Source organism: Dipodascopsis tothii (genome assembly GCF_038497935.1).
Source record: "Dipodascopsis tothii strain CBS 759.85 unplaced genomic scaffold V1510scaffold_9, whole genome shotgun sequence".
In the NCBI taxonomy this organism is placed as follows: domain Eukaryota; kingdom Fungi; phylum Ascomycota; class Lipomycetes; order Lipomycetales; family Lipomycetaceae; genus Neoaidaea; species Neoaidaea tothii.
The window spans coordinates 227,782-247,371 of NW_027117993.1; the positions used below are offsets into that span (position 1 = coordinate 227,782).

The 19,590-nt window shown below is 69.5% G+C and overlaps 10 protein-coding genes and 1 non-coding gene across 11 annotated transcripts; 7 read left to right on the plus strand and 4 right to left on the minus strand.

Moving 5' to 3' along the window:
• The first annotated feature begins 423 nt into the window (after positions 1-423).
• Positions 424-497, plus strand: V1510DRAFT_t85. The gene has a single exon. It is a non-coding gene; the product is annotated as a tRNA-Ala (tRNA).
• Positions 498-577: 80 nt separating this feature from the next.
• Positions 578-1,457, plus strand: V1510DRAFT_414364 (uncharacterized protein). The gene is made up of 2 exons (XM_066933404.1): positions 578-976; positions 1,008-1,457. The coding sequence occupies exons 1-2, from the start codon at positions 644-646 to the stop codon at positions 1,431-1,433; spliced, it is 759 nt and encodes a 252-aa protein (XP_066789907.1). The 5' UTR covers positions 578-643; the 3' UTR covers positions 1,434-1,457.
• Positions 1,458-1,520: 63 nt separating this feature from the next.
• Positions 1,521-2,678, plus strand: V1510DRAFT_376034 (cell division control protein 42). Its single transcript, XM_066931556.1, has 3 exons — positions 1,521-1,814; positions 1,970-2,055; positions 2,087-2,678. Exons 1-3 carry the CDS (start codon positions 1,767-1,769, stop codon positions 2,526-2,528), a joined length of 576 nt encoding a protein of 191 aa, XP_066789908.1. The 5' UTR covers positions 1,521-1,766; the 3' UTR covers positions 2,529-2,678.
• V1510DRAFT_414370 (activator of Hsp90 ATPase) lies at positions 2,405-4,180 on the minus strand. The gene is made up of 3 exons (XM_066933405.1): positions 3,872-4,180; positions 3,678-3,710; positions 2,405-3,533 (listed from the first exon to the last, which is right to left on the minus strand). The coding sequence occupies exons 2-3, from the start codon at positions 3,701-3,703 to the stop codon at positions 2,597-2,599; spliced, it is 963 nt and encodes a 320-aa protein (XP_066789909.1). The 5' UTR covers positions 3,704-3,710; positions 3,872-4,180; the 3' UTR covers positions 2,405-2,596.
• On the minus strand, positions 4,143-7,208 carry V1510DRAFT_414376 (uncharacterized protein). The gene is made up of 2 exons (XM_066933406.1): positions 7,093-7,208; positions 4,143-6,896 (listed from the first exon to the last, which is right to left on the minus strand). Exon 2 carries the CDS (start codon positions 6,856-6,858, stop codon positions 4,216-4,218), a length of 2,643 nt encoding a protein of 880 aa, XP_066789910.1. The 5' UTR covers positions 6,859-6,896; positions 7,093-7,208; the 3' UTR covers positions 4,143-4,215.
• Positions 7,209-7,879: 671 nt separating this feature from the next.
• V1510DRAFT_414379 (uncharacterized protein) lies at positions 7,880-11,113 on the plus strand. Its single transcript, XM_066933407.1, has one exon. The coding sequence runs from the start codon at positions 8,284-8,286 to the stop codon at positions 11,086-11,088; it is 2,805 nt and encodes a 934-aa protein (XP_066789911.1). The 5' UTR covers positions 7,880-8,283; the 3' UTR covers positions 11,089-11,113.
• A 182-nt stretch (positions 11,114-11,295) lies between these two features.
• V1510DRAFT_414381 (ras family-domain-containing protein) lies at positions 11,296-12,152 on the plus strand. Its single transcript, XM_066933408.1, has 3 exons — positions 11,296-11,472; positions 11,504-11,642; positions 11,674-12,152. Exons 1-3 carry the CDS (start codon positions 11,420-11,422, stop codon positions 12,124-12,126), a joined length of 645 nt encoding a protein of 214 aa, XP_066789912.1. The 5' UTR covers positions 11,296-11,419; the 3' UTR covers positions 12,127-12,152.
• V1510DRAFT_327033 (ribonuclease HII-domain-containing protein) lies at positions 11,881-13,390 on the minus strand. The gene is made up of 3 exons (XM_066930799.1): positions 13,310-13,390; positions 12,242-13,240; positions 11,881-12,210 (listed from the first exon to the last, which is right to left on the minus strand). The coding sequence occupies exons 2-3, from the start codon at positions 13,135-13,137 to the stop codon at positions 12,135-12,137; spliced, it is 972 nt and encodes a 323-aa protein (XP_066789913.1). The 5' UTR covers positions 13,138-13,240; positions 13,310-13,390; the 3' UTR covers positions 11,881-12,134.
• A 2,359-nt stretch (positions 13,391-15,749) lies between these two features.
• V1510DRAFT_414386 (Mif2/CENP-C cupin domain-containing protein) lies at positions 15,750-16,348 on the plus strand. Its single transcript, XM_066933409.1, has one exon. It carries the CDS (start codon positions 16,053-16,055, stop codon positions 16,305-16,307), a length of 255 nt encoding a protein of 84 aa, XP_066789914.1. The 5' UTR covers positions 15,750-16,052; the 3' UTR covers positions 16,308-16,348.
• On the minus strand, positions 16,252-17,037 carry V1510DRAFT_414387 (CAP Gly-rich domain-containing protein). The gene has a single exon (XM_066933410.1). The coding sequence runs from the start codon at positions 17,027-17,029 to the stop codon at positions 16,322-16,324; it is 708 nt and encodes a 235-aa protein (XP_066789915.1). The 5' UTR covers positions 17,030-17,037; the 3' UTR covers positions 16,252-16,321.
• Positions 16,958-18,004, plus strand: V1510DRAFT_414389 (putative trna (uracil-5-)-methyltransferase trm9 protein). The gene is made up of 3 exons (XM_066933411.1): positions 16,958-17,256; positions 17,288-17,412; positions 17,442-18,004. The coding sequence occupies exons 1-3, from the start codon at positions 17,071-17,073 to the stop codon at positions 17,866-17,868; spliced, it is 738 nt and encodes a 245-aa protein (XP_066789916.1). The 5' UTR covers positions 16,958-17,070; the 3' UTR covers positions 17,869-18,004.
• The last annotated feature ends 1,586 nt before the right edge of the window (positions 18,005-19,590 follow it).

Genomic DNA, 19,590 nt, shown 5'->3' on the forward strand with positions numbered 1-19,590 from the left:
GGGGCGGCCGGGGGGGGCGGGGGGGGGGGCCCCCCCCCCCCCCGGGGGGGGGGGGCGCCGCGCCGGGGCCCCCCGCGGCCCCCCCCCCCCGGGCCCCCCCGCCGGAGGCTCACACGTGCAACGAGCCTCCGGCGGCGACTCCGTCGGGGGTGGCTGCCCTGCGGGCAGAGCTCTGGGGAGAAGCCGAGCCGCACGACGTGCGGCTCTCAGCTACGCGTATGCCCGAAGGGCCACCCTCGACGGAGTCGCCGCCGGAGGCTCACGCGTGCCACGAGTCTCCGGCGGCGACTCCGTCGAGGCGGCCTTCTGCAGACCCGTGGCGAGACCCACGGAGCCGGCGGCGGGCTCGTCAAGTCGCGCGAGTGGGTACGCAGGTGCGCGTGCGCGCACATGGCGCACATGCGCGTCGTTTCTTCAGACACTGGGCGTGTAGTGTAGTTGGTTATCGCGTTCCCTTCGCATGGGAAAGGTCTCCGGTTCGATTCCGGACTCGTCCATTTTTTGGCCAGCGGGGAGCGGCGGCCGGGTAACCGTGGGACTTTTCTGGAAGCGCCGCGCCCCCGTCACGGCATCGCCATGGCCGCAGAACAGCGCAAGTTGCTCGAGGTAGGTGCGCGCCCGGCCGAGCTGACGGCAGCAACTGATGGGCGCCGAGGCGCTTGTCGGGCCCGGCGCCAAGCGCCAGGAGATGTCGCTGCGGGACCAGCGCGTGTGCAAGAGCTTTCTCGTCGGCATCTGCCCCCACGATCTCTTCACAAACACCAAGCAGGACCTGGGCACGTGTCCCAAGGTGCACTCGGACTCGCTCCGCGCCGAGTACAAGCGCGAGAAGGAGCGCGGGCGGGACTTTGCCGAGTTCGAGTACGAGTACCTCAAGGATCTCGAGAAGTACATCTTCGACTGCAACCGGCGGATCGAGGCCGCCCAGCGCCGGCTCGACAAGACGCCGGACGAGGTCGAGAAGTCCAAGGAGCTGGTACGTGTGCGCGCGGCCCCGCTGACGGCAGATGCGCCAGATCGAAGAGTTCAGCGAGTCCATCGACGACTCGCTCGTCGAGATCGGCGTGCTCGGCGACATGGGCCTCGTCGAGCAGGCCCTGCAGGAGTACCACCAGGTCAAGATCAAGCGGTACGACCGCGCGCAGCGCGAGCGCGACCTGCGGCTCATGGCCGACACCAGCGGCGCGTCCGGCCACCAGAAGCTGCAGGTCTGCGACGTCTGTTCGGCCTATCTGTCGCGCCTGGACAACGACCGCCGGCTGGCCGACCACTTTGCGGGCAAGATGCACCTCGGCTACGCCCAGATGCGCACCCTCTACAAGGACCTGCAGGACCGCGTCGCCGCGCGCAAGGCCAAGGGCGACCGCGCGCCGGACCGCGGCGACCGGCGGTCGCGCGACCGCCGCCGCCGCCGCGACCGCGACTACTACTAGCTGTACATATAATCCTCCACCCTGGCCCCTGCCGCGTAGCCTGACACCTGTCAGCTGTCACACCTGTGACCGGCGGCGCGCCCGCGCCGGCCCGGTGACGCCCGCGCCCGCGGCCGCCGCCGCCGCCGGTACCTGGCTCCTTGTTCGTCAGAGTACGGGTTCCCTAAAATCCCTGCCGGGCTCACCACCACTTTTTTCCTCACGCCAAAATTTTCAACGACCCCCTCTGCGCCGCCTCAGCCTGACCGAGACTCGCCACGCCGCCGGTCTACTCCTATCTAGCCGTTCTATCGTCGATCAAGGTTGCGCCGCGGTATTCGGCCCTGAGCGCTCATGCAGACCATAAAATGCGTTGTCGTCGGTGACGGTGCTGTCGGAAAGGTAGTGCCCGCGAGCGCCCAAGACGGCCGCGGCGGCCGCGGCGGGCGGCCGGCGGGCGGCCGCAGCCGGCCAGCGGCCGGCGGCCGGCGCCGGCCGTCGCCCGCGATGGATGCGCCGCATTGCCGTCTTTGTTTCGTTGTTCCCGCTGACTCCAGACCTGTCTGCTGATATCGTACACCACCAACAAGTTCCCTGCGGAATATGTCCCCACGGTGTTTGACAACTACGCGGTCACGGTGATGTACGTCGGCCGGTGGGCGCGCTGACCCCAGGATCGGCGACGAGCCGTACACGCTCGGGCTGTTCGACACGGCCGGCCAGGAGGACTACGACCGGCTGCGGCCGCTGTCGTACCCCCAGACCGACGTCTTCCTCGTCTGCTTCTCGGTCACGTCGCCGGCGAGCTTCGAGAACGTCAAGGAGAAGTGGTTCCCCGAGGTGCGCCACCACTGCCCGGGCGTGCCGTGCCTGATCGTGGGCACGCAGGTGGACCTGCGCGACGACGAGACCATCCTCGAGCGGCTGGCGCGGCAGAAGATGCGGCCGGTGCACGCCGACGCCGGCGAGCGGCTGGCCAAGGAGCTGGGCGCGGTCAAGTACGTCGAGTGCTCGGCGCTCACGCAGAAGGGCCTCAAGACGGTGTTCGACGAGGCCATCGTGGCCGCGCTCGAGCCGCCCATGCCCCGCAAGAAGAACAAGTGTATCATCATATAGGCGGCCCGGCCCGCCCCGTCCTTCTTTTTGTGATCTTTTGGGTGTCTGTTATCTATGTTTGTGCCTATCTACAGCACGGCGCCGAAGCCGAACGTGAGCTTGATGGCCTTGATGTAGTACTCCTCGAAGTTGCGCCGGGCCGTGTCCTCCTGGCCGACGGGCACGCCGGTCCAGCAGACCTTGGCGCGCGTCTCGCCCTGGCCCTGGTCGAACTCGACCGTGAGCTCGGCGTGGTGGCCGGGCTTCCACGAGCCCAGGCGCCACGCCATGGTGATGGCCTTGTCGGGCACGAGCCGCACAAACGTGCCGGTCACGTTGCCGCCGAACAGCGCGAACGCGCCGCCCTCGACCGGCTCCAGCACCGGCGGCGACCGCGACCACGCGGCCACGCGCCCGGCGTCCATGAACGTCGTGTACAGCTCGGCCGCGGTCGTGTTGAACACGTCCTCGATCTTGACCGTCGTCGTGTTGTACGCCGGCTCGCCCTTGGCCGCCGGCTTGGCCGCCGGCGCCGCCGTCCGCGACCCGCCCGCGGCGCCGCTCTGGTGCCCGGCCGTGTACGCCGACTTGTTCTGCTCGACCGGGTGCTGGATGTCGGCGCCGTGCGCCGCGATCAGGTCCGGGCCGAACCGCGCCAGCCGCTTGCGCAGCTCCGGCACCAGCGCCCGCCGCACCAGCTCCCGCACCGGCTGCTTCTCGCGCGTCTCGTTCGTGATCGCCACGTCAAACACGTACTCGTCCTCCTCCGTGTCGTACGCCACCTCCGGCACCGTGATCGTGCCCGCCACGTCCTCCTCGCCGACCTTGCCGGCAAAGTCCAGCACGACCTTGACGTCGAACAGGCTGATCACCTTGCCCTTGCGCTGGCTCACGTCCACGTCCCCGCTCAGGCTGTTCAGCCCGCTCACCGCCACCGAGTTGCCGTCCGCCTCCGCGCTCGCGCCCACCAGCGCATCGCCCAGGTACGTCTTCGACCACTCTACGCAGTTCTTGTCAACCCAGTGCCTGGATCTCTTTTTAGCCTCGTTCAAGTTCATTGTTCTATGTACAGCTCGGCCGCCGGCCCCCTTCCGCCTGCAGCCGACGGCCGCGCCGTCCCCGGCTGCGCCCGCGCAGCACTACAGGGCAGAACCAACAGAAAGTAGTTACCAGTTGTTCGGGTTATGCAACACCATCTTGGACCTGTCTGTCAGCATGGTTCACCCAGCTTGGAGCGCGCTGTATCAGAAATTTGGGTATATTACTGGTCCACACGTGAAAGAGTACAAGTCTCTTCGGACTGGTGCACAGCATCTTTATCGTCATTTCGGCCAGGCCGAGCGCGCGCTCCGGATCGCACTTACCGTGGAAACACTAGGAACGAGCTGACCGACCAATTGCTTGATGAATCAAGTTGCCTCTGCTGGGGAAAAAAACGTGGACTGGCGGCTGCATTTATACCCAGCGCGGTCACGGGACGGAACCTCTCCGAATGTCGAGAAAAAACTAGAACACGCACTTAGGGTTTGCGAAACCCTACGCCGCACCCCGTGCGGCGCGCCGCGCCCGACGCGCGCCGACCCTCGTGCTTCGGCACAGCAGCGGCTGGACGCCACGCGCCGTGCGCCACTCAAGCCTCCCTTAAATGCGTAAATCTATTGCCCCCATGCTAACCAAAACAAATATACACTCGTGAGTCGTTCATGCATCAGGACATCTCGCGCGCGTAGCACAGCACGTAGGCGTCCTTGGACACCAGCCGCTCCTGCGGGCAGCTGGCTACGCGGCTGTCGTCAAATATGAGCCAGCCCTTGTTGAGCTTCTTGACGTAGGACGTGTAGTGGCCGCCGCGGACCGAGCCGTAGTGGTTGACCACGCCGTAGAGGTTGTACACAAACGGCGGGTTCTGGTCCGACGGCGGGAACTTGTCGCGCCAGGACTGGTCCTCGGGCACGTAGTCGGGCCAGTACGCCGTCAGGTCCAGGTGGGCCGTCGGAAAGTCCACAAAGGTGTCGAGCTTGTTGCTCCAGTGGCCGCTGACCTTGAAGCGCTTGAGGTGGATGAGCAGCAGCGGCGGCAGCCGCGAGATGCGCAGCGTCTTGGACGCCTTGCGCTGCTGCTTGCACGCCGGGCAGAGCCAGGCATCGTTCTTGTCGAGAATCTCCTCCGACACAAACAGGTCCAGGCAGGCCTTGAGCGAGACCGTCCGGCCGGCCGGCAGCGGCAGCGACAGCGACGAGAACGCGTTGTACGTGGTCGACGTGTAGCCGCACGTGAGGCAGCGCAGCCGCGACTGGAACTGGCCCTGGAACAGGCTGACGACGACGGACGAGTCCGACTTGAGGTACCTCTCCCACTCGATCAGCGACGCGTACCGCACCGAGAACTTCTCGCGCACGCGCTCCTCCTGCTCGGTCAGCGGCGTGAGCCCGGCGCGGCCGCCGTTGACGTTGAGGTCCTCGTGCAGGCCGTCGAGGAGAAAATTGAGAAACTCCTGGGCGTCCTGCTGGTCGTTGCTGGCGAACTCGCTGCGCAGCCGGCCCGTGACCTCGCGCATCGTCGTGGGCACGATGAACGTGCACTGGTCGTTGTACAGCGCCGACAGCAGGTCGCCGAACGCCTTGGCCAGCACGCCCTTGGACCCGAGCTGGTTGCGCACGTTGATGTCCTTGCGGTACGACCCGTTGAGGAAGTAGCGCGCGAGCGGGCCGGTGCCGGCCAGGCACTGCAGCACCGAGTTCATGTAGCACGTGTTGCCCATGTTCTTGAGGCCCGTCGTGCCGGCCGAGACCTCGCCCAGGCCCGAGTAGTTGTTGCCGATCGAGTGCTGGCGCTCGGACCGCGTCACGGTCGGGCTCGGCGGCAGCGTGGCCGTGCTGTCCAGCGAGTGCAGCGGCGTCGTCGGCGCCGTGCGTACGGCCGCCGCCAGCGGCGGCGGCCGGTACGCCGGGATCTCGCTCTCGTTGTAGAAGTACGTCGGCGGCTTGGCGCGCCGGGCCAGATCGCTGGGACCGAGGTCCGGGACGCTCCGGATGTACTCGTTCATGCTGCGCACGATGCGCGGGCCGCCGCGGTCGGCCGCCGGCGGCAGCGACGACGCCATGAGCGCGCCGGTGCCCGTGTCCGGCAGCGGCGACCCGTAGACGCTGGGGCTGCTGTAGCTGCTGCCGTAGCTCGAGCTGTCGGAGCCCGTGTCCCGGCCCAGCGCCGACGGCGGCTGCCGGTGCAGGTTGCGCAGCCACTCCTTCTCCTGGTCGATGTGCGACGGCGCGTAGAGCGTGGTCGGCGCTTTGGAGGGGACCCGGGGACCGCTGGCTCTGGGAGCCGGCTCGGTCCCGGTCCTCGTTTGCGCCAACGAGCCGAGCCCGCAGTGCTCGACCCACGCCTCGACGCCGCCGACGAGCAGGACCGGGTGCCGGCGCAGCATGCGCCGCGACTCGGTCGTGTAGATCGTGTCGACCAGGTTCGCCAGTGCGTTTTGCTGCGTGCTGCCCGTGGGCGTGTGGCCCTCGAGCCGCTTGGTGTCCTGGTCGTAGAACACGACCAGCTCGAACTGGTCGCGCCGGGCAAACAGCGCCTGTTCGGCGTCCGGCGACATCACCAGCGCGTCCTCGAGCGCGTCCGACCGCTGCCGGTTGCGCAGGATGAACGGGTCGATGCACACAATGTTCTTGGAGTAGATGTGGCCCTGGTCAAAGAGCTCGCGCGGCCGCACGTCCAGCAGCAGGATCTGCTCGGGCACGTCGACGATGTAGTCGGCAAGCCGGTCGGCCGACACGGTCATTGAGCGCGGGAAGTTGGCTGGCGGCTTGCGCGGACGACTGGCGGAGCTGGGGCCAGAAGACGAGCTCGAACCGGAGCCCGACCCGGGTCCAACGGCGGACCCGTTCACGCCGTGGCCGTGGCCGTTGACGGCTCCGCCGGCCGCCCGCAGCGCCGTGCGTCGGCTGGGCAGCGTGTCCGGCACGGACGGCAGCGCCATCAGGCCGCCATTGGCCAGTCCGGCCGCGATTGTCCCGGACACGTTCGTCGAGCTCAGCGACCGCGGCAGCGACCGCTCGTAATGCCCGTCTGGCCGACCGGCGTCGGCCGTGGTCGTGTAGTTGCTACTGGCAGCCGCGTCCGCCGTGCGGTGTGACGCACGGCCATTGGTCGAAGGCACAAGCGACGCCGGTAGCGTTGGGCTCGTGACCGCCGTCGGCTCGCGTGGGCCCAGCACCGGCTTGCGCGCGCTGGCGCTGGTCCCGGCCGGCTTGATGGCCGGCCCGCCGTCGGTCGCCGACGTGCGTAGCCGCTGGAACCGCTCTTCGAGGCTGAGCGCGGCCTTGTCGTGGCCCGACGGCCGCGACATCTTGTCTGGTAGGTCTCCACTGGCGATCACACGCGGTCCTAGACTCCGTCAGTGCTGTCCAGAGCGTGCATGAGACGCGCGCGGGTGTGCAGATGTTGCGCGGCCTCGTGCCGAGCTCGCCAGCCGTCCTTCTGGCCAGTGGCCGCCGTCGGACGCCGGCTGCCGGCTTCCCCACACCGGCCCGCGGACAAATTCCGGCCGCCATCGCGCGGCGCGCGGGCTGCGTTCACCTACCGTCGATACGGATGCGTTCATTCACTCGCTGCGGACCGCAGCCTGGCACGTACGGGTGCTGGGCGGCGGATGCGGGTCTGGAATCCTCGATAGGTCGTCGCGATCGCAGCTGCGCCTCGCCGGCGATTGAGCATCACGATGTTGGCCTGACGTCACGTGGGGCCTCGCGTACGGCCGGAGTGCGACGGCTGTGGCACAGACGTCACGCGGCGTGCTGGTTGGGACCCCATCTCTCCCGCCGCGCGCCGCCTTGCTATCGTCGCTCTTCTCCTTCGCCTTTGCCCGCAGACACGGGCGTCTGCGTCACTGCGATTGAGATCCTAGGCGGCTTCCCACATAAATAGCGGCCACCACGGCTGCGAGCGCACATAGAGAGGAGCACGACTAGAACACACGCTAGAAGGTGAGTCTGACACGACGGCTGTGCGCGCGATGCGGGGCGCCGGATGGAAGCTGGCGGATACGTACGGAGACAGCGGCGACCACTGCAGCAGGACGACGGCGCGGCGGCGACGGCGGCAGTGGAGGCAGTGGCGTGCCAGGCACGCGGCAGCGACAGCTGCTACGGACACTGGGCGCCTGCGACACGGACGGCGACGCTGGCGGGCTGTGGCCGCGATGCGCCGCATCTCGTGCGGCTGATACCCGCTGTTGCGTCTGATCCGCCACGACCTCACTTGCCGCTGGCGCCGACCGGACTGCCGAGGCCTTTATGCCGTGGCAGCTACATGTCCGAGGCCCCGTACGTGCCTCTGGCGGCGCTCGCGGAGAGCTCCGGTGGGCGTATAGCCGCAGTGGCATATAGCCGCAGTGGCGTATGGCCGCCGTCGCGCCGTTGCGTACAAGCCTCCGGTGGTCTCCCGCCGGGGGTCTGCTTTGCGGGAGGCTGCATTCTGCTCGAGGGCCAGCCACTCTCGACGAGGTCAACGGAGACTGCGGCTATGCGCCACAGCGGCTATATGGCCTACCATGGACGACCCTCCGGCGCGACTCTGTCGAGGATAGCAACTTTTGGGCAGGACACGGCCGCCAGCAGGGCCCATCCTCGACGCCATCGCCCGGAGGCTCGTCGCAGAGGCACATACCCGCTGTGGCGCATAGCCGCCGGCGGCCGGAGGCGCCCGCCCCGCAGATGGCCGCCGTGGCGCAGCGTGGCGCATTGTCGGCAGCACGGGCCATGCTAACCTGCAGATGTCGTGGTTTTCGTCCGCCGGCGCGCTCGACGAGCAGATCGAGCGCGCGACCGCCGAAACGCTGCCGACGGGCGAGTCGGACCTGGCGCTGAGCCTCGAGATCTGCGACCTGATCCGCAGCAAGACGGTCGCGCCCAAGGACGCGATGCGGTCGCTCAAAAAGCGGCTCAACCACAAGAACCCGAACGTGCAGCTGCACACGCTCAAGCTGATCGACTCTTGCGTCAAAAACGGCGGCAACCACTTCCTGGTGGAGGTGGCGTCGCGCGAGTTCATGGACAACTTCGTGTCGCTGCTCAAGGTTCCGGCTGGACTGAACGCGGACGTCAAGAAGGAGATGCTCGAGCTGATCCAGACGTGGGCCTCGGTCTTCGAGGGCCAGCTCCAGCTCAGCTACGTCGGCACCGTCTACCGCGAGCTCAAGGCCCAGGGCTTCGAGTTCCCGGCGGCGACGACCAAGGTGTCGTCGACGTTCATTGACTCGTCCGCGCCGCCGGATTGGACCGACTCGGAGGTCTGCATGCGCTGCCGCACGCCTTTCTCGTTCACCAACCGCAAGCACCACTGCCGCAACTGCGGCAACGTCTTTTGCCAGAACTGCTCGTCCAAGACCATGCCGCTGCCGCACCTAGGCATCGTCCAGCCCGTGCGTGTTTGCGACGGCTGCTATCTGGCCAAGCACCCCAAGGGCCGCGGCCGCAGTCGCTCGCGCCACGACGGCGCCCGCAAGCCTGTCGAGGACGACCTGGCCAAGGCACTCAAGCTCTCGCTCGAGGATTCTCGTCCACCGGCGGCCGCGCCGCCGCCGCCGGCTCCCGTCGAGGAGGAAGACCCGGACATTCGGGCTGCCATCGAGGCCAGTCTGCGCGACATGGCCGAGACGCCGGCGTCGGCCGCGGCGCCGGCAGCGGCGCCCGCTGCGGCGCCCGCTCCGGCCGCTGCGGCCGCTGCGGCCTCGCCTGCGTTTGCGCCGCCGCCGTTGGCCGGCCCGGCCCGGTCCCAGGACCTGACCCGGGCTGAGCTCGACAACATCGCCCTGTTTTCGACCCTTGTCGAGCGGCTGCAGACGGCACCGCCCGGCTCCATCCTGCGCGAGCCCCGCGTGCAGGAGCTCTACGACAACGTCAGCGGCCTGCGTCCGAAGATGTCCCGCAGCGTCGGCGACACCATCGGCAAGTACGATGCTTTGGTGGAAATCCACGGCAAGCTCGCCGCTGCCGTCCGGCTCTACGACAAGGTCCTTGAGGACAAGCTGGCCATGGCCTACAACCGGTTTGGCACGCGCACGTCGCCAACGGCGACGCATTCGCAGCCTTACGGAGGCTACAACCCGTCCTACGGCGGTTCCGCTGCCTACGGCGGCGCACCTACCTACGGCGGCTCGACAGCCTATGGCAGCTCGGCGTACGGTGCCGAGCCTGAGCGCCCAGACACTGGCTATCCGTCGTACGCGCCATACCAGCCGTACCAAGGCTCGTCGTTTGCGGCTCCGACGACGACGTCAGCTCCGCTTTACGCAGCCTCGACCGCGCCTGCGACCGCCCCATCCGCTCCGTTGTACGGCGCGGCGTCGCCGTACAGCCCGACCGGCCCGTCGCCGTACAGCACGCTGTCGTCGGCGCCCACGCCCGCGCCGTCGGCGCCGTCCGCGCCGTCCGCTCCGTCCGCTCCGACCTACAGCCCTTATTCGGCCGCTCCGTCCGCTCCGTCGGCGCCGTCGGCGCCATCCGCTCCGTCGGCGCCTTCCGCGCCGTCCTCTGCTTCCCACATGTACAGCAATGCGCCGGCCGCGCCGTCCGCTCCGTCCGCTCCATCCGCTCCGTCTGCTCCGATGGCCTACAACCCGACCGGACCGGCCTACCCGCCGGCCAGCGCCCCGATGGGCTACAACACAGAGGCGTCGGCGCCGTCGTACGCGCCGACGTACCCTGCTTCCGACGCACCGCCCATGAGCTACGGGGCCGAGCCGTCGGCGCCGCCGTCCTATGCGCCGAGTGCGCCGTCGGCCCCTGAAACGCCGGGTATGGGCTACCCCGACCCGGGTTACGCGCCCTCAGCATACTCTGCAGCACCGTCGGCCCCTTCTGCACCGTCCGCGCCGTCCGCGCCTGACGCGCCGGCCTACGACATGACCAGCCCGTCGGCCGCGCCGTCGTTCCCACCGCTGGCCTCAACCGAGCCGCCGTCGTCGTACGCGTCTCCCTACGCGTCGGCGCCGGCTCCGCCCGCGCCGTCGGCCCCAGCGGCGTCCGCGCCGCCGGCCGCGCCCCCCGCGGCGGCTGCGCCGTCCGCGGCCTACTCTGCATACTCCTCCGAGCCGAGCTACGCGTCGGCGCCGGCGCCGTCGGCGTACTCCGGCGGGTCGGCCCAGGCTAGCCCCTACCCGGCGGCGAGCCCCTACCCGACGAGCGCGTACCCGGCAACAACCTCATACCCGGCGGCGAACCCCTACCCGGCCTTCCGCTCGGCAACTCCCGGGTATGGGCTGCGCGAGCAGTCACCCGCCCGCGGCATGTCGCCCGCCCGCGCGCTCTCGCCCGCCGGCCGTGCGCTCTCGCCCGCAGCCCGCGCGCTCTCGCCTGCCGGCCGTGCGCTCTCGCCTGCGCGCTACGGCCGCGCCATGTCGCCCGCGCCGGACCTGCTCCACTACGACGAGCAGACGTCGGCACCGTCGGCGGTCGCCGCGCTGGCGTCGCTGGGCCCGGCGCCAACGCACGCGCCCGACACGCTCGACGCGCACCTTTACCCCTCGGTGCCGGCCGGCACGCGGGCGGCAGAGTACTCGGCGCCGTCGCTGATATAGTAATAGACCATGGACCTCGCCCAGACCCTGGCAGCTGCTATCGCGGCGTCCGCCGATAAGCGGGCCTCGGCCCAAATGCGGCGGCGCGCGGGAGATGGCGCCACATAGCCGTAAATTTGTTACAGATGTGGCACTAGTGTCACGGAGTTTGGTGCACAGGGGTCGTCCCAGCGCCGATGGCCACTTCCGCCGCCGTCCACGCGAACAGCACCGCACCCGTCGACGCCCGCGCAGACCCGCGCCCGCCTCTACACCCGACCGCCCGACCGTCCCGCCGCCCGCTCCGCTGCAGACCCCGCGCCCGTGCGCGCACCGACAGGAAAACACCGCGATGGCGTCCAAGACGTGGGACTACATCGCCAAAATCGTCATGATCGGAGACTCGTACGTAGGTCGCCGGACGCACTGACCGCAGGGCGTGCGGCAAGTCGTCGCTGACGATCCGGCTCACGGACAACACGTTCAACGAGGTCCACGACGTCACAATTGCCGCCGAAATTGGGTCCAAAATCGTGCCCGTGGACGAAGGCGTGTTCATCAAGCTGCAGATCTGGGTAGGTCACCTGCCAGCGCCGCTGACACCAGGACACGGCCGGCCAGGAGCACTACCGGGCGGTCACGCGGTCGTACTTCCGCAACGCGACCGGCTGTCTGCTCGTGTACGACGTCACCCGCCGCGAGACGTTCGAGCACGTCCAGGAGTGGCTCGCCGACCTGCGCGCCCAGGCCGACCCCGAGATCAGCGTGCTGCTGGTCGGCAACAAGTGCGACCTCGCCGACAGCCAGCGCCAGGTCTCGGTGGCCGAGGCACGCGAGTGGGCGGCCGCCAACGGCCTGATGGACTTTGTCGAGACCTCGGCCAAGACCGGCGACCGCGTTGAAGAGGCCTATCTCCAGGTCGCCCGCGAGATCTACTACAAGATCAAGGGCGGCCGGTTCGATCTCGCCGACAAGGCCCACGGCATCAAGATCAACCAGGCCAAGTACCAGGGCGGTCTCGCCGCCGACGACGCCGGCGCCGGCCGCCGCTGCTGCTAGCGAATACATCAAAAGTCAACCGCCGAGCCAAACCAGCCGACCGTGGCGCGCGGCCGCAGGCTCGCCAGCGTGTCCTCCTCGGGCCTGCCGTCAGCGCGCCCGTCGCGCCACTTACCAGTCGACCGCGGCGGCGCCGCCGCGCGTGAGCGCGTCCCGCGCCGTCTGCCACGAGAACCGCACGATCGGCTCCCACCCAAACACGGGGTCCACCGCGCCCGCCAGCCACCGCGACGTGCGCGGGTCCGACGGGTACCCGCTGCCCCACTCGGCGCCGTCCGCGCGCGTGGCCAGCGCCGCGTCGCGCGTGACCTTGGCCGCCACCGACGCCGCCGACACCACCGGGTACAGCGAGTCGGCCTTCTTGGCGACCGTCACCTGCGCGTGCGGAAACAGCCGCGCCAGCTTGGCCTGGTACGTCCCGGGCGGGCCGACCGTGTCCACGTAGATTTCGGCGATGTTGACGCCGGCCGCCGCCACTCCGCGGATCAGCGCGATCGTGGCGTCGTGCGCCTGCTCGTTCAGGTTGCTCGACCCGCGCTGCTGTGCCCGCAGCATGCCGGCCGAGATGTCCCGCGCGCTCATCGTCCGTGTCGTCCACCCGATGTGCCCGGCCAGGTCGCTGCTGTCGCACATGCGCTCCAGCAGCGCCTCGCGCGCGCCGGCCGTCAGCACCTTGCTGTCGGCAAACCCCTGCGTCGCCAGCTCGTCCTTGTAGGACTTGAGACAGTATGCCGCCGCGTAGACCATCGGGCCCAGCACCGGGCCTCGTCCGGCCTCGTCCACGCCGAGCACGCACGGCGCCCCGTCCGTGATTGTAGCCGGGATCGGCGACAGATATGTGCACGACTCGTCGCCCACGGGCAGCCCGGGAACCTGGTGGTTGCTGTCCGAGCCGGGCTCGTGCTTGACCTCCCCCTTGAGTTCTCCTACGAACTCCTGCGGACTCTCGCTCTCGTCCTCGATCTGCTCGCTGGCGGCCTCGTACTTAATGGCAACGTCTTCGACAGTCATTGCGTGCTATGCTGGATGATTGAGGCTAACAGAATCGAGTGCGAGCTCGCTGCAATTGCCAGCGGGCGTGTCTTTGGACTCGATCGACGCGGAATCCGGTCGACTGTGGTGTCGTCAGGTCAGCCGTCTGTACATCTGTTTGCCAGATGTCTGTCTGGTGGCTGTTGCTTACCTGCTGGACCGCTGCTGAGCCGACCCGGTCGCTGAGCTGTGCTGGGGGCTTCTTTGCGGCTGCCTGCTCGTCTTATGCGCCTCTATGCGCGTCGGCGCCTTCCGCGCGATCTTGCAGCGCTGCGGATAGTCGTGGATAGAACGACCTTTGTAGGGCGGCTATCTACCGTCCTGTGTCCTTGCCGGCGTTCTGTGGCCGATTGTGTGTGTTAACGGGTCGCTGCAGTTTGCGTGACCGTTTTCTGGGGATTGTTTGATAGGATTCTATCAAACATCGCGCAGACTCGTACTAAAACTACGCGTTGGCCCGCCCTGGTCTAGCACATCAGGGACGGTGAGACGGCAGCGCCGGAGCAGGGTAGCCGATCGGCCGGTGACCGTGTGCAGACCGCTCAGCAGCGCGCGGCCGACGCTTGGCCGACGCTCGCGGCTGGAACTGCGCGGAGCGCAAACGTGCCTGCGCGGCGGACCGGCGGGACCGCCACGGCGCCCGCCACAGTGGCGCAGTACGCCGCACGACGTGCGGCGCGTGACATGTGACACGCGTCCGCAGGGTAACCCAGTGATACCTCCGCGCCGCCGCCGACGGTCTCCAGGGCAGCAGCACTTGACAGCAGCATGGCGTCCCCCGGCGCGCGAGGCGCGCGCCACAGCAGCTTTGCTGCAGTCGGCATCGCCGGGCGGTAGGACGGTGCGCGGGCGCGCTGACGGCAGCAAAACCGGGATCCGGATCCAGGACACCGGCCGGCGCGACTCCCACGGCATGGAGGACATTGACGCGTTCTTCTCGCCGGACGCGGCCGCGCCGGCCCGGGTGGCCGACGACCGCACCGTGTCGGAGGTGCAGAGCATGGACATCAGCGGCGAGCCTGCGTGGCCGCGCAACAACGAAAACTCGGCCGGACGCAACCCGGTCCTGCCCCGTAAGTACCCCTGCTGCGGCGCTGACGGCAGGCCGCACACCGGTCAAGACCGCGATCGGGTCGTCGCCGCGCCGCCGGTCGTCGTCCGTGCTGCGCGCGGCGCTGCCGAACCAGCCGGTTTCGCGGCGACTGGACTTTACGGCGGCACGCGACGAACGGGCCGAGCCCGACGCCGAGACCTCGGTAGAACTGGTGGGCCACAGCAGCCGCGACGGCCGTCGCGACGCCCGCCACGACCTGCGCGATGCCCGCCGCGACTGGCACGACCGCGCGACCAACTGGCCAGGCGCGGAACGGTTCGGCCGGCCGACCGACCGCGAGAACCGGTCGGGCCGGTTCGACGACCAGCCCGAGCGGTCGACGGACCGGTCGGGCGACCGCCTCGGCGAGCGCGTGGCCGATCGCTCGGCCGACCGCTCGACGGTTGCACGGCCGACCGGCCGCGACCGGCTCGACGACCGGCTCGAGGCCTTTGACCGGCCAGCTACGTTCCGGCCGGCGAACCGGTCGCTGACGACTAGCGCGCTGCCGGCGAACCGGTCGCTGACGGCGAATCGATCGCTGGCCTCGAACCGGTCGGTCGGGTCGCAGTCGCTCGTGCGCACACGGTCGCCGGCGCCGGGCAGCCCGGCCAGCCGGTCGCTGGAGCGATCGCGGGCCGAGCTCGACCGACGGGCGGAGCGGTCGCTGACACAGCTGCGCAGGCCGCCCCGGCGGTTTGAGGAGCAGGACAGCGATGCGTCGGACGCGACCGTGGACGCAGAGGACGTGGACGACGTGGACGACGTGGACGACGTCCAGCCGGCGGCCGAGTCCGCGGACGAGTCCGGCGGGTCCGCGGACGAGTCCGTCGACCAGCCGGTGGACCTATCCGTCGACCAGTCCGTCGACCAGTCCGTCGACCAGTCCTTCGACCAGTCTGCGGACGAGTCCATCGACGCAGACGACACTGTCGCCACAGTCACGGCGACGACGACCATCTCGCAGCCGGTGTACGATCTCAGTGTGGCCACGGCCAGCGCGGCCAGCGTGGTCGAGTCCGACGCTGGGTCCGACGCCGAGTCCGACGCCGAGCCCGAACCTAAGCCTATGTCCGGACCCAAGTCCAGCCGCAGGTCCAGCCGCAGGTCCGAGCCCGGGTCTGATCCCGTCTCCGAGCCCGGGTCGGAGTCGGACGGGTCGGACCTCGCCGCCGACGCCACATTCGCCTCAGCCACACAGTTCTCGGCTGCCAGCGACGACGACGACGCGTACAGCGACGCCGGCTCGGCTGCGTCCGCTGACGTCACGCAGCTGTCGCCGCACAGCGACGCGACCGCGTCGTCACTCTCGGAGCCCGTCTCACCGGCGTCTCCATCGTCGCCGCGGCGGCGCGGCCGGCCGGCCGGCCGGCCCGCCAAGCGGTCGCTGGACAGGGCTCTCGGCAACGCGCCCGCGCCGGTCGAGCCGTCGCCGCCGGCCGGCATCCGGCGCTCCAAGCGCACGCGCGTGCAGCCACTGGCGTACTGGCGCAACGAGCGGATCGTGTACAACCTCGGCGAGCGGCGCGCGGCCGGCCCGGCGCTCCCGCAGATCAAGGAGATCATCCGGGTGGACTCGCCCGAGGGCGGCCGCCGGCCCGCACGTCGCGGGCGCCCGGCCGCGGCCGAGCCCGCCGAGCCTCCCGAGGTCGTCGCCGAGGTGCTCCAGTTCGGCGACCCCGACGCGCGCGAGCTGCGCAAGATCGCCGTCGGCGGCGCGGCCGTGCCCCTCGTCGCCGCCGCCAACGCGTCGTTCCTCTTCGCCAAGACGTTTGACGAGAACCACTTTCTCGCCGCCGGCATGGTGTTCCTCCCCGTCGGCGGCGACAAGGCCGTCAAGCCGTCCAAGCACAACGCGCTCGTGTTCTGCGTCGTCGACGGCGCCGTCGAGGCCACCGTCACCGACACCACGTTCCGGCTCGGCCGCGGCGGGCACTTTGTCGTCCCCCGCGGCAACTTCTACGGCCTGCGCAACGTCGGCCGCCGTCCCGCGCGGCTCTTCTTCGCGCAGGGCACCGACACCCTGGACAACTCGCAGCTTGCCAGTCCGGCGTAGCATTAATAAACACATCAGAGCTCGTCGTCGCTCGCAAATGGGTCCTCCTCGGCAAAGTCGCCGATCTCGACCGCGCCCGGCCGCAGGAACGAGCCGTGGCTCGGCCGGCACGCGTACACGCGGCGCCCGCCGGCCCTGCCGTCGCCACGGCCCACCGGCTCGTCGAATTCGACGCCGACCCATATGTCGTCGTCCTCGGGCACCGGCGCCCGCGGCAGCTCGGGCACGCGTCCGACGTAGCGCACCGTCCCGCGGCGGTCGCCGGTCCGGCACCGCGCGCCGACGACGACCCCGCCGGCCGCCGCCTCGGCCGCAAAGTGCGCCGCACCAGGCGCCGCGAACCGCCCGAGCTTCTGCTGGCGCTTCCACGCGAGCACCGTGTCCGACCGCGCCGCGTATTCGGCGTCCGTCAGCTCAAACTTATCCACCGCGGCCACGTCGGTCAGGTCGAGCTGCTCGCTCGCCGGGCGCAGGTCCGCCACGTGCAGCCGCGCGTACGGCACGAGCTCAAACGCGCCCACCGTCGTCCGGTCCTCGTCCGCAGCCTCGATCCGGACGCCCTCCTGGGCCGCGCCCACAAACAGCTCCAGCTGCTGCCACACCGGCGGCACGCCGCAGATCGGCTCCAACTTGGCCTTGAGCTGCGCGATCGTCCATCCGGGAGAGATTCGTCGCTCGGTGGTCGCGTTGGCCGAGCTCACAAACAGGTTCACGTCCGCCATGGTGTGGTGTGAGAATCTTCGCGACCGCGCCTTTTGTCACCATGGACTCTCCGGCCACCGACGCGCCCACGCCCGCGGCGATTCCGGCGCCGGCCCAGGCGGCGGCCGCGCCCGAACGGCCGCCGCCGCCGCCAGTCGACGCCTCGGACCCGGCCGCGCTCGAGCACGACCACGTCCACGCCGTCTACGACCAGATCGCCGGCCACTTCTCCAACACCCGCTACAAGGTACGATCCGCACCGCGCGCGCTGACCACAGCCCTGGCCTGTGGTCGACCGGTTCCTGCGCGCGCTACCGCCCGGCTGCGTCGGCGTCGACGCCGGCTGCGGCAACGGCAAGTACCTCGGCCTGAATCCGACCGTTTTCCTCGCCGGCTCCGACAGGTACGTCTGCGCCGGCCACGCTGACCCAGATCGCCCGCGCTGGCCGCGCTCGCCGTCGGCCGCCCGGCCTCGGACGTGGCCGTGGCCGACATCCTGGATCTGCCGCATCCGCCGGGCCGGTTCGACTTTGCGATCTCGGTGGCCGTCGTGCACCACCTGGCGACGCCGGAGCGGCGGCAGGCCGCACTGGCGGCACTAGTCCGGCTGCTGCGGCCGGACGGACAGGCGCTGGTCTCGGTCTGGGCGCTCGAGCAGAGCTCGTCGCGCCGCGGCTGGGGCGCCGGCCAGCCGCAAGACGTCATGGTCCCGTGGGTGCTGCAGTCCGGCGAAGTGCACCACCGGTACTACCACCTCTACTGCGAGGGCGAACTCGAGAACGACGCGCGCGCGGTGGGCGCGCGGATCGTGGGCTCGGGCTACGAGCGAGACAATTGGTGGGCGATTCTGTCGCCGTGAACGGAGGCGGCGTACCAAACAAGTGCGTGAAGCATGCGCCGCACCGAGTGCGGCTGGTTGTGCCTGTGCCTGGCCGCCGCGCAGCCGCCGTACGGCCGCCGTACGGCCGCCGTGTCGGCCACGTAGCCACTGCGGCTGCGGCCGGCGGCTGGCTCGGCCGGCCGCTGCCAATGCCGGCCGCCCCAGGCCGCGGATCGCTGCCGGCCGCGGCTCGGCTGCTGGTCCGCCGCAGTAGCGAGCGTGACGCGACGCGACCGTCACGTGATGCGGCCAATCACAGCCCGCGCGTACCCTACCCATCGCGCGGTCAAGCCCTACCCTGCGACTATATAAAGGCTCGTCTGCCCCGAAGCGAAGCTTCTTTTTTTTTTTCCTTAACTCTCTTTGCCTTTTGGCTTAGATCAAGTGTAGTATCTGTTCTTTTCAGTGTAACAACTGAAACGTCTCTATTAGGGACTTTGTTTGTTACTCTTATTTTTGAAACCCGTCCGGAGTCCGCTGGGCTTGCTCATGACTCTGGGCATCGTGTCGTTGCTATTGCACTACCGGCAACTGACGCAAACCTTTATTGCATCTGTCGAGGTCGATGGTCGTTTTAAAGGGGCTGTAGCTGGTGATCTGTGGGCAAACGTGCGCCGTGAGGACGGTCGGCCGCGCGCTCTCTGTGGCGGCGGAGTCATGGGACTCATTCAGGGGCGCAATCGTGCTGCGCGTGCATGCCCGATCATGCGTGTAGCGTACTCTGGCGCCGCCCGCGCGCCGCGGCATGTCCGACCGCGGGGCCCGCGGGGCTCGCGGGGCCCGCAGGCTTCGCAGGGGCGCCGTCGCGATCACGCGCCGTGCGCGCGCCGGCTCGCCGTCCGCCGTGGCCCCGTCTTCCAGCCGCGCATGTCGTCCTGGTCTGCTGGCCACTGCCGGCCGCCGCTAGCTGCAACCGGCCGCGGGGCCACCGCCAGCGCCCGTCTGCGGGGTGGCCCGCCCGCGTAGCCCATCCGGCCGTCGGCTGCAGCCGGCGGGGCCAGCCTTGTGCGCGCTCGCCGCCGCGTCGCGGCCCGCCGCCGGCCGCGCCAACTACCGTGCTATGCCGCGCCGGCAGATCGCCGGGAGATGGCGCGGCGGCGTGCGGCCTGCCCTCAAGCGGCTAGCGGGTGCGGCGCGCAGCACGCGGGCCAGCGCAGGCCATTTCCGCCCATTTGCGCGGGGCATAAAACGCCCGCCGTCCCCAGCAGAACCACCACGACGGACAGTACCAGGACGACGGCGCAGCTAACCCTAGGTCCACAGCGCACCACAGAGCCCTACGTGTGACTGTCATGGCCAGGCGCACAGAGCCTCCACCGGGCTCGTGGACGTGGCCGGACGCAGACTCGAGCCGGCCGGACGACACCGATCGGCCGTTGGCGGGCTCATCCACGGCGGCTCGTAAGGATCGTATAGTAAACATTGCTCTACGTAGTCAGGACCAGGCCGTGCTGGCCGCACCCGTTGGACAAGCAAAGACCGGCCCTGGCCGCGACACCTACGGCTTTGCCTTTGCCGGTGACTCAAGGCCCTACGACCGCGACGATCGCTATGGCCGCGTCCGCGGAAAGGCCGTGGCCGCTGCCGCCGCCATGCTTCCTGTGATCTCGGCCGTGCCGTTCGACGCGGCCATGGCCACAGCAGCCGCTGCCGGCGCGAGCTGGCCGACTGATCCCGCCGGTCGGCCGGCGGCTACGGCGT

What these genes read in the sequence shown, in the direction of transcription:
- V1510DRAFT_414364 (XM_066933404.1), top strand. Translation starts at nt 644, where the DNA reads ATGGGCGCCGAGGCGCTTGTCGGGCCCGGCGCCAAGCGCCAGGAGATG. An exon ending in TCGAGAAGTCCAAGGAGCTG is followed by an intron (nt 977 to 1,007) that starts GTACGTGTGCGC and finishes CGCTGACGGCAG; the next exon opens with ATGCGCCAGATCGAAGAGTT.
- V1510DRAFT_376034 (XM_066931556.1), top strand. Translation starts at nt 1,767, where the DNA reads ATGCAGACCATAAAATGCGTTGTCGTCGGTGACGGTGCTGTCGGAAAG. An exon ending in GTGACGGTGCTGTCGGAAAG is followed by an intron (nt 1,815 to 1,969) that starts GTAGTGCCCGCG and finishes CGCTGACTCCAG; the next exon opens with ACCTGTCTGCTGATATCGTA. An exon ending in AACTACGCGGTCACGGTGAT is followed by an intron (nt 2,056 to 2,086) that starts GTACGTCGGCCG and finishes CGCTGACCCCAG; the next exon opens with GATCGGCGACGAGCCGTACA.
- V1510DRAFT_414370 (XM_066933405.1), bottom strand. Translation starts at nt 3,703, where the DNA reads ATGGTGTTGCATAACCCGAACAACTG. An exon ending in TTGCATAACCCGAACAACTG is followed by an intron (nt 3,534 to 3,677) that starts GTAACTACTTTC and finishes AAAGAGATCCAG; the next exon opens with GCACTGGGTTGACAAGAACT.
- V1510DRAFT_414376 (XM_066933406.1), bottom strand. Translation starts at nt 6,858, where the DNA reads ATGTCGCGGCCGTCGGGCCACGACAAGGCCGCGCTCAGCCTCGAAGAG.
- V1510DRAFT_414379 (XM_066933407.1), top strand. Translation starts at nt 8,284, where the DNA reads ATGTCGTGGTTTTCGTCCGCCGGCGCGCTCGACGAGCAGATCGAGCGC.
- V1510DRAFT_414381 (XM_066933408.1), top strand. Translation starts at nt 11,420, where the DNA reads ATGGCGTCCAAGACGTGGGACTACATCGCCAAAATCGTCATGATCGGA. An exon ending in ATCGTCATGATCGGAGACTC is followed by an intron (nt 11,473 to 11,503) that starts GTACGTAGGTCG and finishes CACTGACCGCAG; the next exon opens with GGCGTGCGGCAAGTCGTCGC. An exon ending in TCATCAAGCTGCAGATCTGG is followed by an intron (nt 11,643 to 11,673) that starts GTAGGTCACCTG and finishes CGCTGACACCAG; the next exon opens with GACACGGCCGGCCAGGAGCA.
- V1510DRAFT_327033 (XM_066930799.1), bottom strand. Translation starts at nt 13,137, where the DNA reads ATGACTGTCGAAGACGTTGCCATTAAGTACGAGGCCGCCAGCGAGCAG. An exon ending in GGCGCCGCCGCGGTCGACTG is followed by an intron (nt 12,211 to 12,241) that starts GTAAGTGGCGCG and finishes CGCTGACGGCAG; the next exon opens with GCCCGAGGAGGACACGCTGG.
- V1510DRAFT_414386 (XM_066933409.1), top strand. Translation starts at nt 16,053, where the DNA reads ATGGTGTTCCTCCCCGTCGGCGGCGACAAGGCCGTCAAGCCGTCCAAG.
- V1510DRAFT_414387 (XM_066933410.1), bottom strand. Translation starts at nt 17,029, where the DNA reads ATGGCGGACGTGAACCTGTTTGTGAGCTCGGCCAACGCGACCACCGAG.
- V1510DRAFT_414389 (XM_066933411.1), top strand. Translation starts at nt 17,071, where the DNA reads ATGGACTCTCCGGCCACCGACGCGCCCACGCCCGCGGCGATTCCGGCG. An exon ending in TCTCCAACACCCGCTACAAG is followed by an intron (nt 17,257 to 17,287) that starts GTACGATCCGCA and finishes CGCTGACCACAG; the next exon opens with CCCTGGCCTGTGGTCGACCG. An exon ending in TTCCTCGCCGGCTCCGACAG is followed by an intron (nt 17,413 to 17,441) that starts GTACGTCTGCGC and finishes ACGCTGACCCAG; the next exon opens with ATCGCCCGCGCTGGCCGCGC.